Genomic DNA, 21,848 nt, shown 5'->3' on the forward strand with positions numbered 1-21,848 from the left:
GTATTTTAGTATTTAATAGTCTCTAAATAATACTTATAGTGTACAGCTAAGAGGAAAAAGAACAATTTGTCTAGGAATACGTTACCAAAAAAGAAATAGGTATCTTCATCTGAAACTCAGTTAATCAGACACACCATACTAGCGCTCTTAATACACTGAATTTTCTAGGTAAAAACACACAGATATCAACATCTGTGTCCAAGACTGTTAACCACAACTTCAAGCTTTTCATTCAAACAGCATACACAAACCCCAAAATATATGTTCCCATTAATTTATTACATCATATTACTTGTCCTTGTTCCTTGTGAAGCTAGTAAACAAATATTTTATGTATTAATGACTTAATTTGCTCATTAATAAAGAGATAAAAATATGCTCCAATTTGCAAGCTTTGTAATTTTACTTGGCACTTAAAAACAGAGTAATCATTCTTTTTATTTGTCATCACAACTCTTGAGGATCCATGTTTTCTCCCCACCCAGTCTGCATACTATCATTCCCTTCAATGTACATAACAAAATTTGTCCCTCTACAAATGCAAGCAGCAACTCACCTGCTGTCCTCCATGGCTGGCTTAGAATAGTACTGTAAAACAGTAACAAAACAAGACAGACAGAAAAGCACATGGAACCAATGAGATCATAACAAATGCTACAGACAGTGGTCTTCTACACCAGACAACTCCTAACTAACCACTTCCAAGTTTTGCTGACTCGTCAGTCCCTCACTCCACTTCCTACTACAGCTAGAACTTAGGTGACAGAAAATCATCAGTTTCTGCTCAGAAGAGCAGAAAAGATCACAAAGGTGCTACAACACCACAGTGCAAAGCTTACACTAAGTAGTATAGGAAAAAAGTCATACACTTCTGGATAATATACAAGTTCCATGAGAATTATTTGAAAAGATGCACTACCCAGGCTCACAAATCTTTCAGTCAGAGGAGTTTGAGAGTAAGGGAAGCAGTGCAGTTTCTTCTCTATGAAATCACTTTAGCCCTGTCAACACCATGGACATTAGCTACTCTCCTCTGGTTAGTTACCGTTAGATAACTGTTAAAAAGCAGTGATGTTAACAGTTCTTGCGCAAATTGGCTACAGATGTTTGTAGATACCATGACAACAATGCAGACTCTGAATAGTACTTACACTACACTAAAAACACAAGGAGAAAACACATTTGCACTTCGGCTGTGGACACTCGTTATCTTCTAACTGAAATTCAGATCTATCTAAAGACTACAGCCCTTGCCTGCTCATGTTTCAAAGAACGTCTTCAGAATTTCTTAGTGATTAAGTATTCTTTATTGTCGGCGCCGGGTGTACGGGGGATCCTTCCACCAATCGTACACACCCAGAGGGGCAGATTATCTTATATTTATATAATGAAACGATGAATATTCCATTAATGCCTATACATATTCATTACCTGAACCCGCCTACCCTCGCTGCGTATGCTAATTAGCTTATCAGTCTTTCACGCTTGCGCAGATTCTTCCAAAAATTGTGGGCCGGGGTCTTTAGAATGTGGGCAGTGGTCTATGGGAGGAAGGCCGTAGGTCTTCCTCATGGTGTACTTTTCACCTTAGTTCTCAAAAGTGATGAGTTGGCAGACTTGTAGAAATCTTTCCCAGGGTTTTTACAATACTCCTTGTTAATTTTACTCAAGGCCATCCTGCTGTCCCGTTACCTCCTTGGTAGGGCAGCTTGCTTTGCAGATAAGGAGGACAGCTCCCCTTGCAGAGATTTGCAACTTTCTTGCCAGACAGTCTATATGATCTTTCAGACATTTTAACCCCTTTGTCGCTATACAATTACAAGCTTATTTATGCATTGAAATGAATATTGGTTTATGAATACAAACTTGACCATATTATTTACAGCTTATTCACATCACTCATCACAGGTCTCCTAACAGAATAAAACCCACCTCAAGTCTCCCAGCTGAGCTGCTCAAATCAGCATCCCAATCCACATCAGTGGAAATTAACCTGTGAAAAAAGTCACAATTCAAACAGCAATTCTTTGCTAACATGGCTCAGCATGAGTACACCACCTTTGGCCTATACTATTACAGATGGAAGAAAATTCACATCTATAGGATACCACTAACAACGCTGTTACTTACAAATTTAACTGCTACTCTTAGTGACAGAAGTTTGTGTAATCATTTGCTCATGTGCAAGAAGCCACTTACTAATGAGGCAACCAAAAACCTTATTGATATCTCTACACAAAAGGCTAATAGACATACTTCTGTTTTTCACAATACAAATACTGTGATTCCAAGTATTAGTACAACATTGCAATTACATTTCCATATAGTATTTGTGTCCTTTGTGAAAGAATCTTCCAAAAATTAAAGAACTGACTTTGCATTTAACTATACAAAAGCCTGCATTATGTTACTGAGTTCCACTGTGTTGGCTTAACCTTGGACATATGTAACTAAGTATGCCAAGAGAAGAAAGCTTTTACTATTTGAAAGAAATAATGTTAGTAAGTCTGTTTGAACAGGCAATAGCTGCATTAAAGAAACAGTTCCTGGTTATTTCTTCAAAAAAAGGGCACACCTACCTTAGGGAACTTACAGTAGCAGCCCAAGTGGGAGAGACTGCGCCACCAAAGGGAAGACCTCCTCCCTTGGCTGTTTTTTACCTTCATTTTGGCTAAATTTTAAAACCTCTGCCTCCCCATGCCTAATGCGGCACACCAGCTGCAGCGTGGCAGAAAAGGGACGAGCTATCCCAAACCGGGCGTACAGCCCACGGGAACAGCATTTCCCAGACAAGCCTCCACCAGACCACACTCACCTTTGACTCGCACACTGCCCCCCACGCTCTCCCACACACGGCACCAGCCTTCCTACGGACACACGGGGCACCCCCCCCCCCCTCCTCCTTCAGGGCCGCCTGAAGCGCTACAGCCCCGGGCCGACGCGCCCGCCCAGGGGAATGCCACAGCAGGGGGGAGGCCGTCGCCTCCTCACCCCCGGGGCCGTCCCGCCCGCGCCCAGGCGGCCGTTCAATCTGTCTTTATCCAACAGGCCCCGGCGCCGCTTTCCTCCCTTCGGGGCCGGGGCGAAATTCGGCATCTCGGAGCGCTTCTCCGTGGCTGGCGGCACGCAGCGTCGCCGCCCAGCCCGGCGGGGGCGAACCCCGCGCCCCCCGCCCCCGCCGACGGGCCGCGGCGAGAGGCCGCCTTCGCGCTCAGCCCCCTGCCAGGGCGGGGCCCTTCCCGCGCGAGCCAGGCGTGACGCCGCGCGCTAGCCAGCGTCATGACGTAGAGCGGGCTGGCCCGGCGGTACCGGAGGTAGCGGCAGCGGGGCGCCATGGCGGGGCGGGGCGAGCGAGAAGGGGGGCCGGGGGCTTCGGGCTGGGGCTGCGGGCCGGGGGCTGCTGCCGCCGCCCTCGGCCCTGCGCGGGCGCTGCTGGCCCTGGGGAAACGCTGGTGCTGTGGCCGGGGGGCGGCGGGCCGGGGGCGGCCGTGGCGGGGGGGCCCGGCCGTGGCTGTGAGGCGCGGCCCGGTCACCGGTGGAAAGTCGGGGCTTGGCCACGTTCTCCCCCTGAGATGGCAGCTGCCTGCCCGCGTCTGGCCTCTTTCAGGCGCTAAAGGGTGGCCGTGGGAGTTAAGTTTTGCTCTGGCCTCCAGTCTCTTGACAGCGGAATGCGAGGAGCCTCAGAATAATTAGGTGAAGGACTGGAGTACATGTTTCATGAACGCTTTGGATTTTTATTTTTTGTTTTAATAGCAGATAAGGTACTCCTGATGGCAGCTAATACTGGTTCCTTGCAAGAGCCATCGTACTTGCTCTGTGCTGTTACCCATGTAAATATGTAGTCTCTCCTTGAAGCCATGAATTCAGAAAGTACATACTGTGAAGGTCAATGCCACCACCTAATTAAAGAGGAAAAAAATGTTTTTAATTTAATGGATTCTTTTTATATTTTGTATGGTACTTTATTTTCAAACATTTTTTTGTCTGTTCTGTTTTATTAATGGGGGAGTGTGACACTTTATTAAAATCAGAAGCATTTTCCCTCATAGTTAAGCATGAGCAGTTCTATCTTTGTAAATTCTTTTAGATGTGTGCTTCTGAATCAGTCCATTTCTTTGTTTAGGCTAATGTACAAACAACGTTTATGCTTCAATTGTTCAACCACTGCTACCAATTCAATACAGAATTCACACATTCCTCCCCCCTGCTCCTGCTCCCGGCCCCCCCCCCCCCCCCCTTTGATTTTGCTGGTCATAAGGACTGAAGCTCTTGGTTTTGCTTCAAGTAGCATCATTTTCCATGCAAACTCAGAGGTTAGATGGAGCGGTTATATGTAAACAGGGACCTTTTGCTTCAATCTATCATAGTATCAGTTTTTACATAAACCCATTCAGAAATACATTATCCTGACATGATGCAGATCAGGCAATTCTTCCCCTCAGTTTTCTGCAAGGTGGTTCTGCTCAGAGTTCCTTTCATCATGTGCCTATATGAAAGTTGCATTGCAAACCTTAACAACTTCTTTATGGATGCAGTATTGCTATCTGTATACCCGTGCTTATGGGTATACTTTTGTAATAATTTTCTTTGTTCTAATCTACTTTCTTAATGCAAGGCCTTTTGGGTGTGTGTGTGTTCTAGATGGCATTGTCAGACTCGGTCACTACTTGTCTTTCTCCACCTGTGCATTATGTGATTTGCAAACTCGGATTTGAGAAGAAGGACACCTATGATATTAATAATATTTTATCTGAAAATGGTGAAGTATGTTGGCAAGCTGTTACAGAGCACGTGTGTTACCTTGAATCAGGTTGGTGTTTACCTGCTGTACTAGTGATGCATTTTAGACTGATGCAGAATCTCAGTACAGTTCATAGAAGTCCTAGCTTAGTATAATATTTTATTACAGTGCAGCATTGGCTTTGCTGCAGATTAGAGTACATACAGTTCATATCTACAAAGGGCTTTAAATTTTTAATTTAAATTTCAAATGCATCAATAAATTCAAAGAAGTAATTTCAAATACATTGTTTGGTATTTGGTTTGTGCTGGCTCCCAAGATTCATGTTACCTGTGCTACATAAGCAGCTGCTCCATTGCTTCCTCATTCATCTTGGTTCCCAGCTTCATGTGCCTGTATGTAATGGGTTCAGTTCTGCTTCTTTCATACCTCATAACTGCTTTCTTCTGTGTTCTTTATATCCCTTTTGCAGTGAATTTAAGATAGTCTGAGGCCATCAGTGTTCCTACTGTTGCTTCTGGCTTTGTTTCCCCAACGTTAGCTTATACCAAAGTACTGACTTTTTGGTTTGCCTTCTATAGGTAGAACAGTTTATAGTTGCTTTTCAACCAAAATAAAGTATTTATGCCCTGATGAACTCATTGAATGTTAATTTGTCAAATTGCAAGCTCTGTTATTAGTTTCCAGAGATGGTAAAAATGATACATGTTTCTACCTCTAGCAGTATGTTTCAGAAGAACTTATTTTCATGTAAAAGTATCCCACCAAAGAGGAGCAATGATACCACTCTGTAAGGTACCACATCCATCTGCATTCTTTAAAAGGTGTAAGTGGTGCAACTTGATGGATATCTCTGAGCCTGCACTAGCTTCCAGTTTGATTATGTGGAATTTATGTATTCTAGCAGGTTCTTCCCATTTCAGCAAAACCAGAACACGATAATCCTCTTTCGTATTTTCTTGCATTAGGGTTTGTTTTTTGTTTTTTTTTGTTTGTTTTTTTTTTTTTATCTGGAGAAGGTAGTCAATCTTACCTGGTTTCACACTGCACTTTTGCTTTTCTGTATCTTACCTGTGTGGTCTTTTGAACAATAAATTGTTGTGTATTAGTTGTGCTAAAATAGTCTGGGTAAAATCCTCTGTGCTAAATATGTACAGAAGCTGTAGCAGGTTTTACTCCTTGTGAGTTTTAAAATATTGGACCTTCATGAAGTTTGGTACTCTAATCACCTTCTGTTTTTCAATTTAAGATCAAAATGTGGATTATATCAAAAGCATACGATCATTAGGACCTGTATGTGAATCTGTTAATTTGCACTTCAAATCTCTGACCAAGGAACAATTTGTAATTCAGTATGCATTATGGCTGCGCTGGACAAACTGCACAGAGGTACGGAAGTGTCTGTTGACAACTTGTATTTTGGCATATGAACCCGTTGTGGAAGTTTAATGTAAGAACACACAGATATGTCAATGAACCACAATGCTTAGAATTTGTAATTAATTGTCCTTCTCTGTAATACAGTTGCTTTTAGTTTTCCTGACTTTGTAATGAGACTTTATATAAGTTATCACAAGGAGAACATAAGGTGCTGTGGGCCTGTTTTCACGTAAGATGGTAGGATTTTGTTTTTCTGATAATCTGTGCTTAATATCAAGTTTTACAGTGTAAAGTTATTGTTGATAATTTTTATAGATGTAAGGCACAATATACATTGCAACTAAAAATATAGGAGATGCTCTAAGGCATTTTCCTTTACAGGCATCTACATTTTTATTTTCATGGCATGGTTTTCTTTCTGCATTTGCATAACAACTATCACAGAGAAATGTTTAGGTTTCTCTGTGCTTTTGACAATTTGATTGTTCCTTCTGAATATTTAACACAACATTCTTCCTCTTCCCCACCATACAGTTATTTCTTGAAATATTTGATGTTCTACAATATACACAAGCTACAGAAGTTGCTCTTGGCTTAATGAAACTAACGTCATGCTTGGAGCGAGCCTTGGGTGATGTAAGTGCTAACATGAGGAGTCTATTGCAATTTGGTTTTAGAAGATGGGAATGAGCTCTTGGATTTAATTACACGTTGAAAAAGTGAGATTACCCTGTAGTAATCTCTCTATTACGACGCTGTAGTAGTACCCTAACAGGCCAGCTGTATTTTGAGTTGGACAGATGTTCTTTTCTGGACCCACTTGTGCTAATGGAAAAATCTTCTGGGGCTCCTTCACCTGTGCTGGTAGAGTTGCTTGTGTGAGTGCTGTTACTAATGAATTTCATTATTAAAGAGGAAAGTTGGCTTCATCAGTATATGTATAATAAGTCTTTGTTACTCCGATTTATTTAACTGAAAGAGGGAGCAGCATACCTTCTGCAGTAGATCTGATGATGTAGTAACTTCTGTGAAGAGAGGCAGGAGTATGCAGATGGAACAGGCTGCTAGATAACTTTTTTCCTCAGAGCTCTGTTCACAGAGTGTACATCTGTATAAATGCTTCAACATGAGTCTTGTGCTGCAAAAACATCTAGAAGTCAGCTGGCCACTGAAATTCTTGACCAAACAGATCAGCTGGATGGGTCTGGGATCCATCTTGTAGTCCTGAACATTTGTTTTGCTAACACGTTCCATCTTTCCTTTACCCTGTAGTAGTTAGTAAAGGTACGCACTCTTGTTAAGTTTAAAGAGTAATGCTGCAGGAGTTCATGACCAGCATGAGGCAAGGAGTGCATATGCAATATGACTTAGACTTAGGAATTCTGACTGATGTTAAAAAACTTATATTGTGAACCCTTTTTGATGGAACATGAGTTCAGCTATAGTTTTAACATTTGGTGATGGCACTGCTGAAGTTTGTTCAATCAGGCTTGACAGCCATCTGCTGTGTTTGCTGGTATTCTGTATGTTATGTGAGTTGCAAATATTTGAAGGCCTGCTAGCAAGCTAGATTGATGAATCCATTGATTGACTGAAGGTCCAGGTACCTTCCCACCTTTTTCCCCTGCCCCCATTTTTGTTTTTCAGTTTGATCAGTTCTTTGGTCTGCTTCACTGCAACCACATGAACAGATGCCACCACTGCTTATGGCCGTGCAGGTTAGGGAGAAGGGAATTAACAGCTGTTTTAAGAGGCTTGGCTGATGGGGTATATTGCCCACAGATAAGATAAAATAGCAGGTTGTTAAATCTCTATGAGGAACTCCGGAGAAGGAGATGTGGGTTAATTCACACCTAGACAAACCAATTTGCCCAAGTATGAGGCATGGTAAATTTTGAAGTAATGGAAAATTGCTAAAAATTGGAAAAAAAACATCAGGGAGAATACAAAGAATGGAAGGCTTCATAGCAGTTGAGACTAAAGATGCTGAGATTGCCCAACTAGCATGAAATCTAGTTTAAGGAACAGCTAGAATCAGAAGACAAACCACAAGTCTCCTTGCTTTAACAACGACAGACCCTAGGGATGTCTAGAGTAAGAATGAAGTGTGGTGTCCTGGGTAGAGTTTATTCCCTTAATTACGTGTTCTTGGTGTGGGTTAGGTTTTTTTTGTTTGTTTGTTTTTTTGAGGAGAAGAGCAATACATGTACAAACACTGTGAAAATCCTAACTACGGGAACATTAAGTAGGATATCCATTCTTTCCTGATACGTTCTGTAAATTTTAATTTGCCATTAAGTTACAGAATTCAAAGCCTTTTTAAGGATTTGGTGGGTTTTGTTTGGTTAGTGTTTTTACAATAATGAAAATGGTCACTGGATGAAATAGTTGAGTTGTATGTTTGAAATACAAAGAAGTATATGGAATTACTTATGTTATCTCTTTTTCTTCTTTTTTTAATAGGTATATTTACTGATTGATAAAGATTGTCCTTTCCTTCTAAGAGATTTGCTTGCTTCTAAGCAGCTTGCGGTTGTGTTTGGACAAGCTGTAGTAAGTGCATAGTTTTGATATAAGTAATACATGCTGAGCTGGTTTTCTTCTTGCCAAATGGCAGGTTTCCAAGCATAGCCTTTGCTTGCACTGAAGAAGAGTTTGCAAATTCTGTAGTATAATGGAAAAACTTTCATTTTATACATGTTACAGTCTGGGCCAAAAAATGTGGCAAAAATAGTTCTTATATTCTTCTTTGCTTTTCTACAGGAAAACTTACATACGTAGAATTTCACATACCTGTCAAGGGCATGAGCAAGCTGTAGAGTTGTCTGAGTTATGGTACTTGAAAATAAGTATCCTGTACTGGCTGCTTCTGATAAGCTGTTCCCCTTTACCAGAAGTGTCATATGATACTTTATAACATTTACCACACTAGAATTTTTCAAAATAGAGAAATTAATTTGTTCATCCCATGTGCAAGCAAATAATAATAACAAAATTCTGATGATACTTACACTCTTGTGTAAACAGTGATCTTTCTCATACAGTTTTATCTAAATTCTTTGTTAGTACAAAATATTGGATCTGAACTGTAGAAGCTGATATTGATAGCCAGTCCAGTAGTATTATAAGGATTATTTATTGAATTTTGATGGAATGTTAACATAGTTCAATTCTTACAGTTAAAAAATAAAACCAGGCTTTCCCTTGTTGTTTGATAGTGATCTGGAATACAGCTTTGAATGCAAATTCTGTATTTTATGTTAATTTGTATTAAATTATGATGGATTTATGCTACAGGCAGTAAGAGCTAAACTTGATCTCATTTGTTTGCCTGTCATAACAGTTTGGAATGTCTAAAACTAGTTTTGTTCTTCCTGTATTATGTCCTATAACATGTACAAGTAAGCTGCATGTTTTTCTTTCGGAGAACACTAGGAATTGCAAATAATGAGTTGCTGTTACTGTGACAAGCTGTGGCCAGTCATCTTGACCATAGACGTTGTAGTTTCTCAATAAGTTCTGAATTTTTCTGCCAAGGAAAGATACAATGTATTAAATAATACATTTCTTCATGTTTATTAATTAGATGAATGTACTGAGGATATTCATTGGATCTCCATATGGTCTGAATCTTCGTAATGTTTTGTGGCATGGATTTGCATCCCCACAAGAAATTCCTGCAAAGTAAGTTACCAAAAAGAATCTCATTTCCTTACCGGTCAGACTTGAGAGTGCTTGAAAAGTTGTTAGTAAAACCTACTGCTCTTATTGAAAAATATTATTAAAAAAAATACCCAAAGGCCTCTGGCAGTATCCTCGCAGTTTTCGCCTGCCATTGCTGCTTCTTTTGGAATGGATTTCCTTAGAATACTTCAGCCAGTATAAAGCTGGTCAGTGTTATGACCCGTGGTTTTTTTACTAGCCAGAAAAGCAAGAAAGCTTAAGGGGTTTTTTTGAAACCTGGTTCCTTGTCTGTCAGGGCAGTCATGTATAACTTGGAACAATGGGTAGAGGAATGGGGGAGGAGGAGAAGCAACAGCAGCAGCCAGTGTAGAATAGTGATACTCTTTTCCTAATTCTGCATTGTTTTTTCTTGCTTGTGAATGCAAGTGCCCCTACTCAAAAGAGATAGGGAGCATAGGTTTTGGATTTTCTTTGAAAGAGTAAAAAACTGCTTTGTCCCCAAATGTTGATTCTTTACAAAAGATTTAGTTGTATAAGCTTTTCTAATATATTATGGTATTTTCCCTAGATATTGTGCTATGCTGCTTTTTTTAACTGCAGGATTGGGACAGTTGCTACAGGCATATCTTCTGCAAACTAAATGCGTTTTAGTACATCGACCTTATGTGATTTTCACTAGTTTGGAGGAGTTTGAGGTATTTCCAGGCAAGTATTAAGCCATTAGCAAGTTTTTAGTATGCTATATTTGTTACTGTTTCTTGGTCCAAAACTACTGCTGAAAATAATGTTTTTTCCACAGTTCTAAGAGTGAATCTTAACTAAGATACCTTTATACAGTGTCAGATGAATCACTCATGCTTGTAGGACAACTTTTTAGTATGTAAGCAGTTCCACTGACTATTGCATAAAAAAATACTGCATTCGAAAACAACTGTAACACAGTGAAGCGTTTGATATTACTGCTTCTAAAGGACTCCAAAGCTGTTTGTTCCAGTTTTTTCATGATGAGAGTTTATTTCATTTAACTGTCATCTAATTTGCCTTTACAAAATCTAATTCTTTCCAGATTCAGTGAATTAGTGGGTTCCCTCTGCAAGGATCCCAGCAGGAGTGCCCTGCATCTTACAGGGAAGGTAGTGTTGAAACAGAGCAAGGGATGGTGATGCATCTTCAGTACACTGATGCTTTTCTCTGGGAAGGATCTGAAGTGTCAAAATCATCTCATACCCCTGGCTACAGACCTTACTTGGTTTATTCCTACTGTTTTAAAAGCAACAACAGCATATGGGGAGTCTTGGTATCAGTGGTGGTCGTGGTCAGTTTGTGCTACATAATCAATTTGCCAGTGGAACTGCCTCTGTTCACAGAACTGAGGCAGGGTTTTGGGGATACAGATCAAGCTGATAACGTAGTATAAATCCTATAACTGTTGATTTGCTTTCAAAAACAGCTACTGCAGTCAAGTTGCACTTGCCATTTTGAACTTTCTCGTGGATATTTATAATGTGAATTCATAAGTGTGAGTTTCATTAGATGTTTCATTGAAGTATTAAATGTTAGTTATGCTAAATGTCAGCACAGAAAATTGATGAAGTAGGAAAAATGTGCTCATGTTCAAATGTTCATACTACTGTACTGTTTTTACTGAATTAGAATTATTAATATATATTACACTTTAAGTATTCAAAATAGGTGCAGAACAACTCAACAGAAGCTGGGTCTAGTTGCTGGGTAGTCTTTTAGTCTCAGTAAAAAGCAGCTTTGACCTTTTTAACTGTTTTTACTCTGTAATTTTATATTATCACAAAAAATGCAATCTTGCAAACTCAATTTCTGATCTTAAACATGACTGTCATTGTACTTCCATAGTTAAAATAAATTGGATAACATTTAAGCCTCCCATTACAGATGCTGATATAATCCTAGATTTTCAGTGAAATATAAAAATTTAATAAATCATAGATTGTATGTAGTTTTTCAATGTTGTTTTGCTAACTTGCAGATCTTAATCATGAGGCACTTTCCATAGCTGAAGAGCTAGTGAAACTGTCCAGTTTTGTATTAAAAACAATGTTACCGTTTTGGATGGCAGCTTTAACAGCTTTCAAGCAAAACAGGTAACAGTCAATTTCTTAATTTAAATTATTTTTTTAGTAGAATATAACTATAATTATATTTATAGAATAATAGCAGCATTTGTAGATTCCAAAGCTTTTTGCTAAATCTGTTGCTTAACAATGTATAGTTACACGTTATTATAATGGTCTCTCAGAAAGTTTGTGCACTTGCTACTTTATTTTGTGCCAACTAGGATTATAAACTATATTTTGAAATCTAAAAAGAACTACTGTAGATGTAGCCAAAAGGAAGATTTTTACAAAGCAAGCGGAAACAAATCTTCAGATACTAACATTTTGAGCTAAAAAGAAATTAAGTACATTGTTTTGTTTTCCTCTCCCATAGCCTAACTTTTTGTACATTATTCTTATCTCTGAACTGGTTTGAATTTGGTGGTCAGCTTCTGCTGGGCGCAGGTAGTCATGTATTGTTTGTTTACAGAGTGCATTACAAAGGAATTTTGTTCTGGGGTTTTGGCCTGAGAATGTAACTCTGAAACTGCTCTAATTTTCATTTGGATTATATTTATAAGGGGGGAAAAGCCCTTTGAGTATCTCTGTTATTTTTTCAGGTATGCTGACTGTGTGATTCTCTTACTTCCTCAGCTGGAAGCTGGACTTCGATTGCTCTTCACTACAACTAATAAATGTCCAAATCGATTGCTAACAGCTGAGGTAAAATTACTGTCTAAAGTCAGTTACGATCTAGTGCTAACAATATTTTCAAAATAATCATTCTAGAAGTGTAGTGTCTAAACGTTTACAGATTTTCCCCAGAATTCTTCAATCCATTGTGGAACATTACTTACGTATTTCCAGTAGAGTTTCATGAATGCCTTTAATTTTTTTGTAAAGATGTCTGCCAGTAAAAGAGGTCTTAATAAGTACTTGAAGGTTAGTATTCATAAACAGTAGTTCAGGCTCAAAAGTAGGTCATGTTATATTTATTTTAAAAAACCTGGGACAAAATCCAAAAGTATCTTTTTTCATTTGTAAGGGTTTGGGGTTTTTTTTTTTTTCAGTTCATGCACCTCTGGTATCTCATGCAAATGAATAAATACAAGTTTGGTATACATGTCTAGTTAACTGTTTTCATGTGAAAATCAAATAATATTAATTGTCTTTTGTTCTAGCCTTCTGCTCTCTACACCACTTTTGATGAGGTACTTGTGATTTTATATTTTTTTTTAATATATATCAATGTCAGAATTTAAGCACATGCATGCTTTCCATTACTAAAGACCAGAAAGCACATGCTTGTGTTGGATAAGCCATTGTTCCTAATTTTTTTCTAAATAGATGATGACGGACAGTAAACATTTTAAATTTGGAATCCCCTAGAAAATACCAAAATTAATACAAATTCTAATGAACAGACTTTTATTTCTTCTAAATGTTTTTATCTTGAAATTCTTCATCTCATAGAAACATTCTGTCATTTTTCCTAGATTCAGTTATTAAAAATACAAATAAACATTGCAAGCAAAAATCCTGAATTTTACAGCTTCTTTGAATTATATCTAATTGTCTGTCAGTAATAATTAGGTACATTGATTCTGGAGGGCCAAAAGTATTGGCTTCAAATTAGGGAAAGTAATTACTTTAGTTGGTGTTTTTTCTTTTATTTTTTTGGCTTTCAATAATAAATTTCTATACAAATTACTTTTTTTCTAGATGCTGGCAAAGTATCTGGAAAATGATAAAGTCAACCAGCTTCCTGCTGTTCTTGAGGAACCTGCCATGGCAAGTGTTTTGAAAGTTTTATAGTTTGGTAGTTTGTTTTTTTTTTCTTGTGGTTGTTTTATTTCTTTTAAAATTTAAAAATATGTTTATGATCATGGCTAATAGGCATTTATTTCACACGGCTTATCTCTAGCTTCTTAGAATCTGAAGCTTTTTACCCTTTTTCATTGTGAAGGATACAAAGTAGTACCTGACAAGCTATATTGAGTTAGGATATAAGACTGTCTTTCTTTCTGAAATATAGAAGTCTCAGACATACTTGTCTGTAGGCTTCTGAAGATCATCTGAATGGAGCAGGAGGAAAGTGATGCCTCATACAGAGAAAATTTAAATGTATTTTTTTATTGCTCTTGGGACACATCTTGCACTACCTTGGTAGATGGCACAAAGACTTAGATGCAAACCTATCAGAGCACATCGTGCCACTCAGATAATGAACATAAAAACTAAGGTTGTTGAATTTAGAGGCCTTTTGAGACTGTAGGAGAGACCTCAGTTTATTGTCCTGTTGCCAAAGACAGTCGGGCTGTGGAGATCTTGTGACACAAAGCTGAAGGAAACTGTTGTTTCTTCTTATGAAATAGTACGTATGTTAGTTTTGAATTTCTGCAAACGCTACCAAGACGGACAAGTTGCCTTTTTTTATTATTTTTTTGCTACAAGCAGAGTTTGCATGTTTTTTTCTGATCATCTAAATGCCCCTTTCTTATATGTATGATTACATACTTATCTTTTAGTGGTATTCTATGCATATATACACAGAATAGAATTCTATACGCTTGGTGTATGTTTTCGCAGGAATTTCTTTGGGATTTCTTGAACCACCAGGAGGGTCCACGTATAAGAGATCATTTAAGCCATGGAGAGATCAATCTGGAAGCATTTCCCAGAGAAATAGCTAATCAGATAGTTGCATTTGCAATTACTCTTCTCTGCAGATTCTCAGATAAAGACATGTTTGCTTTTAAGGGAGGGATCACTATTACATTCTTAGAATACTTTTTCAGTTGTGTAGGATGCCAAATCTGACTTTAGAGAGTCTTATGACTGAATTTTATTTGACAGCAGGTCTTTGTGAAAATGAAGTATTCTTCCAAGTAAAAAATTGTGAAAATATGTTTATTCTAGTTTGTAGTGAAATAAGTACAGAAAGTTTTCCAAAAAAGTTACTTGTTCTTACTGTACTGTAGTTTGTTTGCTTAACCACTTCTTACTCTTGTGGTTGATTCATAAATTATAATGATTCCACTTAATTTTGTTTGTCAAATTATATCAATACCTAGCAATATCTGCTGAATTATCTGCAAGGTCTGTAGAACAGCTGTAGCTCAGCCACTGAGGTGTGTAATATTTGAGATTTTCTTTCTCTGAGACACTTTAAGTAATGGTGCTCACTAATGGAGGTGTGATTTGTATAGACTCTCCATACTGTGAATTTGTGAACACTTTTTGTCTAGCAGTACATGGTTCTCAACATTAGCAGTTATTCAGTTTGCTCCCCTGAATTTTCTGTTAATATTTGGGATTACTTCTTTCAATATCATACAGCAGTCTGTGAGATAAATCCTCCATTTATTAGTTGTAGCTCCAGCTCTTTTTACTTTCTCAGGATATATTGCATGCTGCTGCATTAAGAGAATACTTGGTTGCTTTTCTGTCAGCTGCTGTCAGATTTCATAGTTAAAATGTGTCAAAGAAATTAAGCTTTTAACACTCACCGTGCTGATTACTGCTTTCAGCCCTTGGACATTTGGAAATCTTTATTGACTTCAGTACTGTAGGTGGGTTGCATAAAATTAAGTATAAGTCTAGGCCTGCATATGATTAGGACAGTTTAAAGAAACTGTTGTGTATTGTCTATGATTTCGTAAATCAGGAACACATGGTCATAAAACCACTGATGAACTGTGCAAGCTGCTACTGTTCTCAATTTCATCCAATTTCCCGACTCAAGAAGCAGGTAGGTACTTCCAGCTGTGAATGCATTTTGGTCCTTAAAATTGTGAATCCTTAAAATTGGTCTAATTGTTGTCTTCATGCTTTGATTGTCCTAAAAAAATTAAATCTTACATATTTTTAATGAGTTTTTTAGTTTTATCTTTCAGAATTTACAGTTGCTAAAATGAGATGTAATTTAAGCACGCTCCTGTTGATGCAGTTGGGGCTGTGTTTGTACTCTGGATCACTGCATAGCTTTATTCTTACTTGAATGTTTGCTGTTCTGTAGTTTTCTTGATCTCCTTGTGCTTTCTTATGTCAGGAACACTATTTGGTCATGTCTCTAGGAATCTTGGATTAGGCTATAACTTTTTGTTGTATGAAAGCCAGCTGATTAAGATTCTGTCATTGTAGCAAAATCTGCTTTCAAGTGTGGTGGTAGTTCTCTGCTTATCAGTTTATGTATTATTGAATTGCTTGAAGATGTTCCTCTATTGATGGGAATTGCAATGGACATACTTAGTAAGTTTCATTTTTGACAGCATTCAAACCCTATGTTAGAAAAGTCATGTTAGTTAATCTTTTATACTAAAAAAATGGAAGAAGGAATAGTAAATTAGTGTATTCAGATGACGGTTTAGCATGAAAATGTACATCAGGACTTTTTGCCCTAATATAAACCTTAACAACTGATGTCGGCTTACACAGTTATGACTACTGAATAAGTAACTCACTACCTGTTGCAGTTTTTTCTAAAATAGCCACTAAGAAAAGTAGACTTTGTTGTCCTGTCTGTCAAAGGCTGCACTATACATAACATCTTTCATGATACATTTTTGAGGTGCTGGAATGTATGAAGAGCATTCATTTATGGCCTGAATTGCCAGCAGTGCCTGAGGAACAAGTTCAGACAATTAAAGGGTATGTGTATGCTGCTAAAAAAAAGATAGTTCTCAAAATATTTACAAAGAATAGGATTTGAGATGGTGAAATGTCTTTTCAAATACTTTACTAGGAAGATGATAGACACCATTGGGGTTGTGAGAAGACCCCTTTGTTCTTTTTAGCTTAATCTGTGCTATACACACCAGTATAGATACTATAAAGGCTGTGAACAGTGTGCTAACTTGAAGGGAATGAGAAGACATCTGAAACATACAAAATTGTTAGTGACTTCATATTCTATTTCTGAAGAGAGCTGAAGGGGCTGTAGGAAGTTAAATTAGAGCTTCAGTCCATCACAAAAAAAAAAAAAAGGCCCACTGGATGTAAAACAGAAGATAATTGCTTGTTCTGAAAAAGGCTTGGTAACCAAATCAGTGGAAGACTTTACATGAGATATTACTTAGAAAAAGAATGTCATGTTCTCTTGTTATTTGAAAAGGAGGAAGTTGTTCAAAAAATTCACTGGAGGAAATTGTACATATTTACAGCTGAGAGGTGAAAATTCAATGCATTTAGCACAGACTCAATATGCTGCAGGATTTTGATGAATGAATAGAGGATTAAGAGGGATTCAGGAGACTTCTGAGACTGAGAAAAGGTTAATTTTAGTTAGAGGAAGGAAATGATGTGGTAAGGTAGAGGAAAAAGAACCATAATACCAGAGAGTGAGAGTGGATGTTGAAATATGCTGCTGTCCAGAAAATCTGCATCTTGATCTATGCCATTTGAGAAATAGTAAGTACTACATAGTTTTATCATCTCAAATATTCTTTATTTTGTTTTGTTTTGAAGGTTGGAAGGAAATACTGAAGCTAGTACTTTAATTTTTATGATATCTGAGATTTTATCTCAGTTGCAGCAATATATGCCGCGAGATTGCTGTAATTCAGATGATCGAATCAATAGTGTCCTAACAGAGAGGTGAGTTGTGTCTTCCTAGTTTCTGCTGTCAGCTTTTATGTGGACCCCAACACAAGAATTCTCAAATCCAAGTTACTCATTTTACTGGTTTTAGAACAGTGCTTGAAATGTTGGATGCACTTCTTTTAACAATGCTGATGATTTAATGGAAAAATCTTAGGAACACAGCTGAACATCATCTTCAAAATGAAAATGAGACATTCTAGATTTGGGAGATTATTACAGTAGAGATTTCATTTGGAAATTACCATGAAAAAAATGACCATTTTTCTTTCAGACTCCGAAAGCAGAATTTTTTAAATATTTATGTACTAAGTTGGTTTTAATCTCTTTTGATTGCTAAAACTGCATCATAAGTTTGTTTTAATGTGCTTGGTGTCACAGCTGTGTATGGCATTTAAAATAGCAATATGTCACTACGTAATTCTTTTCTTACATGCTTTAGTGTCAAGGTTCCAAAACAGAAGATACCTTGTTATACTTGTCAGACTTTTAGGTATGTTAGTTCCAATTATATCTGACTTAGAATAATGATCAAAACAATTTGACTTTTAATTGGCACTCTTACAGCAGTCTCAAGAGTCCCATGAATATGTTGGAACAAAACTCTCATAACCAAACCCATTAGGCATGGGCAGGATATGCAAAGAGGATTTTACCTGTTGCTTTACTTATGTAGCTTGTGTGCCTTCTGTTTCCTACCCACCAATCTGCATTTTTCTCATTTATGAAAAAGAAGTCTAATTACTGAAGTGTTAAACCATTTTTAGAGTTTTCTGCCTTTATTGCTTTTTAGTCATTAATGTTTTGCTGTCTCAGAGGTAATTTAAGCATGAAGGAGATTAAGAAACGTTTATATAAAAGTAGTGTTTCAAGTGGTGCGTGACATATTAGTTTAGCAGATTAGAATTATGACAGAAGAAAGATATTTGGGTGCTTTAACAAAGCATAATCTGGTGTGGTGTTGATTAAAACAATGGCCTCACCACCTGCATTTTACAAGATACCGTCTGCTTCTTGTTCTGCCCAGAAGAAAGACCACACACTAATGTGAGTGCTAATTAATACCATTTGTTTCGCGCGAGTTTTATTATGGTGGATGTTAATTCATTGTGAATTGAATTTATGGTGGTAGGCTTCAACCACAAACCTACTGTGATTTGATGTGTTCAGCATATCGTTTCAGCCAGGCAGTTTTGTTTATTGTGGTTGTATTTCTTTGATCTGAAATGGGAAACGTGTTCATAACCAGCAGTTTTGCATTTATGTTCAGTTAAGTGATGGAGAACACAGTCACAGCCCTAATGCATAGATCCTCGCTTTTTCTCAGTCATGAGGTAACAATAATGTTTCCAGGTTTTCTGAGTTAAAACATTATGATTAAACCACACCAAATATGAAACGTATCTCATGTTAAATCGAGCTAACAAAAGGTGGAAATTAACAATTTCTTCCTGTTTTGGAGGCTGGTGATCGAACTTTGTGATACACGTATTTGCACACTTTATTCTCCACGACCTGTCCTGGAAATATTGGTGGTACTCCGTAAAATAAGCACGCAGTGCCATCAAGTGTCTGAACAAGTTATTGCCAGCACCGAATTGAGATACAAACAGTGGATGAACAAGACTCTACGTTCTCGCCAGAGGCATAACTATCTACGAATGTTGAACAGGTTGGCTCGTGGTGTTTCTTTATTTGTGGTTAGGTTTATGAGAGACTGGGTGCATGCTGCTGTTGCTGGCTTTCAGGGGTTTGTCTTAGAAGTTTAAAGGCAACAGTTTTCATGTGTTCTTGTTAACCATTTAAGAGTTAAGTGTCAACCCAGATTTATATTATGTCCTAATACTGAAATAACAAGGAAATCTCAAATTGGAAAATAACTTAATGGGCATCATTAGCGTTGCTAGGTTACTTCACTGTAAATTATAAGCTTTCAAATAAAAGTATCATTTAAATGTTAGATTGTATTTTTGGTTACTAGCTTTTCCTATTTAAGTATACAAAAGCTGTTCGAGTTTTATCTGAATGCAATACATTAAGCAGACTTCAAGACTCTACCTACTTTAGTTCTGCTGCTTCTTATCATTATTCCTGGATCAGCATCTTTATAGACAGAAAAGAGTCTTTAGTATTCCATTCATTTTGTTCCTATTCAGAAGTGTTTCCCAGGGATTTATGGATCTAGTTCAAAAACTGGGAAAACTGTAAATATTGTATTCTTGGCCAAGTTATATTCCTAAAAATGTTAACTATATTATGTTAAAAACGGAGCTTAAACTGACAGCTGGCGATACATACTTGCAATTCAGTTGAACTCCACTTTACATGGAGTAATGAGTGCTGGTGAGGTTTCCTGTGGAATCTTAACTATATGTGTTTCTCTTTTTGTAGTTTCATAATTCATAGTCTTTGTTTATGATTTTGATATTTGCTCTGCTCTTTGCTGAAGGACATTTCATAATTATGTACCCACACGCACTATGCAATATCCAGCTATTTAGGTTGGATGCAGAAGTCTGAAGAATTTTTTTATATTGATGATTTTTATTTAATTTGGTTTTAGTTTTTTTTTTATTTTAAAATACTTTTGCTTATTTCTAGCATTAAATTTTTGTCTCTGGTGTTGCGGCTCATCTTGGTGTTGACTGCTCTAGAACTAGTCAACATTCATTCGGTTTGTAAGAAGAATCCTTCTGATTATCAGCAGTATCTAAAGTGAGTATTTAAGATTTACTTTCTGAAAATAGGAAGTTGTACACATTCCTTTTTGATCTGTAATATAAATCCTGTAGAGAAAAAATAAAAAGGAGCAGCATGACTTTTGGTACATCGTCATCCTTTCTACCATTATAGTCATCATTATATCTCAGACAATGTTCACTGAAGAACTAAAATAATGTAATTGAAAATATATGGACTGGTTGTTCACATTTTTAATTTCTATTAGACTTCCTTAGTATAAATAGAGAACAATCACATCCTGAATAAAATACTAATACACAAAAGCTGTATTTAATATATTTGTAATTTTACTCCTTGTGTGTCAATTAACAGCTGGTTGGATGTCATAGTCTTTGGGAAATACTTAACTGAGAAAGGAAAGGAAGCCATTTGAGGAAAAATCTATCACATATGTTATCGCCACATTCTTTTAATGGCAGTGTTTAACAGCAGTTCTGAAAATCATTGCTGCTTAATGTGAGAATCAGGGAGTGGTTCTCTCCCAGGAGTAGAAGAAACCCTATTGTATTGGTCATCTTGAGGGAGATTTGGAAATTTGGAGACATTAGCAGCTTTAAATCAGGCATTGAGATATCTTTCTTTCTTTCTTTCCTTCTTTCCTTCTTTTTCATTTTAAATCCTTTAATGACTTAATCTTTGGTTTTATTTCCCGTAGGTTTTTGAAGTCAGTCTTGCAGTATACTGAGAAATTAGTGACATACACAAGCCCCGAGAAAAACAAGTGGGATGAAACCGTGGAGCTTACAAACAAGGCTTTGATAAAAATAAGAAAAATCAGTGACAGAAAGCTAATGTTAATGCAGCTAGCTACATAAATCAATTGGGATTAAGATTATATGGACATTGTTATATTTTAAGAGTTCTGGGGTCCTCAGATTACACAAGTCTAATTCAAAGACAAACTTCATCCATAGTTGTCAAATTTTGGATGCAAAAATTAGTCTTTTCCCTAGAATGTGGTTGTTGAGACTGGAGTTGAATGATTGAGCTTCCGAAGAATGGACTGTTTGACAAATCCAGTGGAAAGGATTTACTGTGAGCTGTATCAGGATGATTCAAGTTATACTTTAAGTATATTATGGGGTTTCTATCTTGAATTTTTTAAAAATTATTTTTATTATACTGAAAATATCTAAGAAGAGAGTGCGAATAAAAGTTCTGGAAAACTTTAAATCCAAAAAGTATTTTTTTACTTTGTAATATACTGGAAATTATATGAGATGCTGTGATCACCAGGTTAAGAAACAATGAACATTTAGCAGAAAGTAGTGCTTGTTGGCAGCTGTGGTGGTTGTTACTAGTTCAAAACAGAGTTGGATCTTGTACTGAGGTAGAGCTGAAAACAAGTAACTAGTTGTTTGTATACCAGAATTTAAAGGAGGCAGGGAAGAATAATTTTTGCACAAATTTCTTGTTACTTGTGTTTCTTGTTTAATTTCAGCTGCTCATTCCCAATGCATACAGAGTTAGTTGGTGAGTTAATTTCATGCACATTAAATATGAACACTCACATGCACATGCTCTCAAACACTATGGTTCAGCAAGTTATCCTCTTGTTGCACACAACATTCATTTGAATAGTTTATTTTTTCAAAATAAATTTTTGCCTTTTCTCATCCCGAAAGTGTAGAATT

The 21,848-nt window shown here is 37.1% G+C and overlaps 1 protein-coding gene across 3 annotated transcripts; it reads left to right on the forward strand.

Moving 5' to 3' along the window:
- The first annotated feature begins 2,991 nt into the window (after window positions 1-2,991).
- ERMARD (ER membrane associated RNA degradation) lies at window positions 2,992-21,387 on the forward strand. 3 transcript variants are annotated; one of them, XM_056343798.1, is made up of 18 exons: window positions 2,992-3,314; window positions 4,642-4,810; window positions 5,991-6,130; window positions 6,656-6,757; window positions 8,585-8,674; window positions 9,708-9,805; window positions 10,374-10,510; window positions 11,808-11,922; window positions 12,495-12,597; window positions 13,056-13,085; window positions 13,597-13,665; window positions 14,464-14,632; window positions 15,540-15,625; window positions 16,445-16,524; window positions 17,341-17,469; window positions 18,935-19,144; window positions 20,074-20,187; window positions 20,870-21,387. In XM_056343798.1, the coding sequence occupies exons 2-18, from the start codon at window positions 4,642-4,644 to the stop codon at window positions 21,027-21,029; spliced, it is 2,001 nt and encodes a 666-aa protein (XP_056199773.1). In that variant the 5' UTR covers window positions 2,992-3,314; the 3' UTR covers window positions 21,030-21,387. The 3 variants fall into 3 exon arrangements, with proteins under 3 accessions (XP_056199773.1, XP_056199774.1, XP_056199775.1); XM_056343799.1 differs by lacking the exon at window positions 2,992-3,314 and adding an exon at window positions 3,426-3,693; XM_056343800.1 differs by lacking the exon at window positions 2,992-3,314 and adding an exon at window positions 3,700-3,870.
- The last annotated feature ends 461 nt before the right edge of the window (window positions 21,388-21,848 follow it).

Source organism: Falco biarmicus, chromosome 6, assembly GCF_023638135.1.
Source record: "Falco biarmicus isolate bFalBia1 chromosome 6, bFalBia1.pri, whole genome shotgun sequence".
NCBI lineage: Eukaryota > Metazoa > Chordata > Aves > Falconiformes > Falconidae > Falco > Falco biarmicus.

Coding starts and splice junctions, on each gene's coding strand:
- ERMARD (XM_056343798.1), top strand. CDS start 4,642: ATGGCATTGTCAGACTCGGTCACTACTTGTCTTTCTCCACCTGTGCAT. Junction 6,758..8,584: donor TGGAGCGAGCCTTGGGTGAT/GTAAGTGCTAAC, acceptor TTTTTTTAATAG/GTATATTTACTGATTGATAA. Junction 14,633..15,539: donor TAAAGACATGTTTGCTTTTA/AGGGAGGGATCA, acceptor ATTTCGTAAATC/AGGAACACATGGTCATAAAA.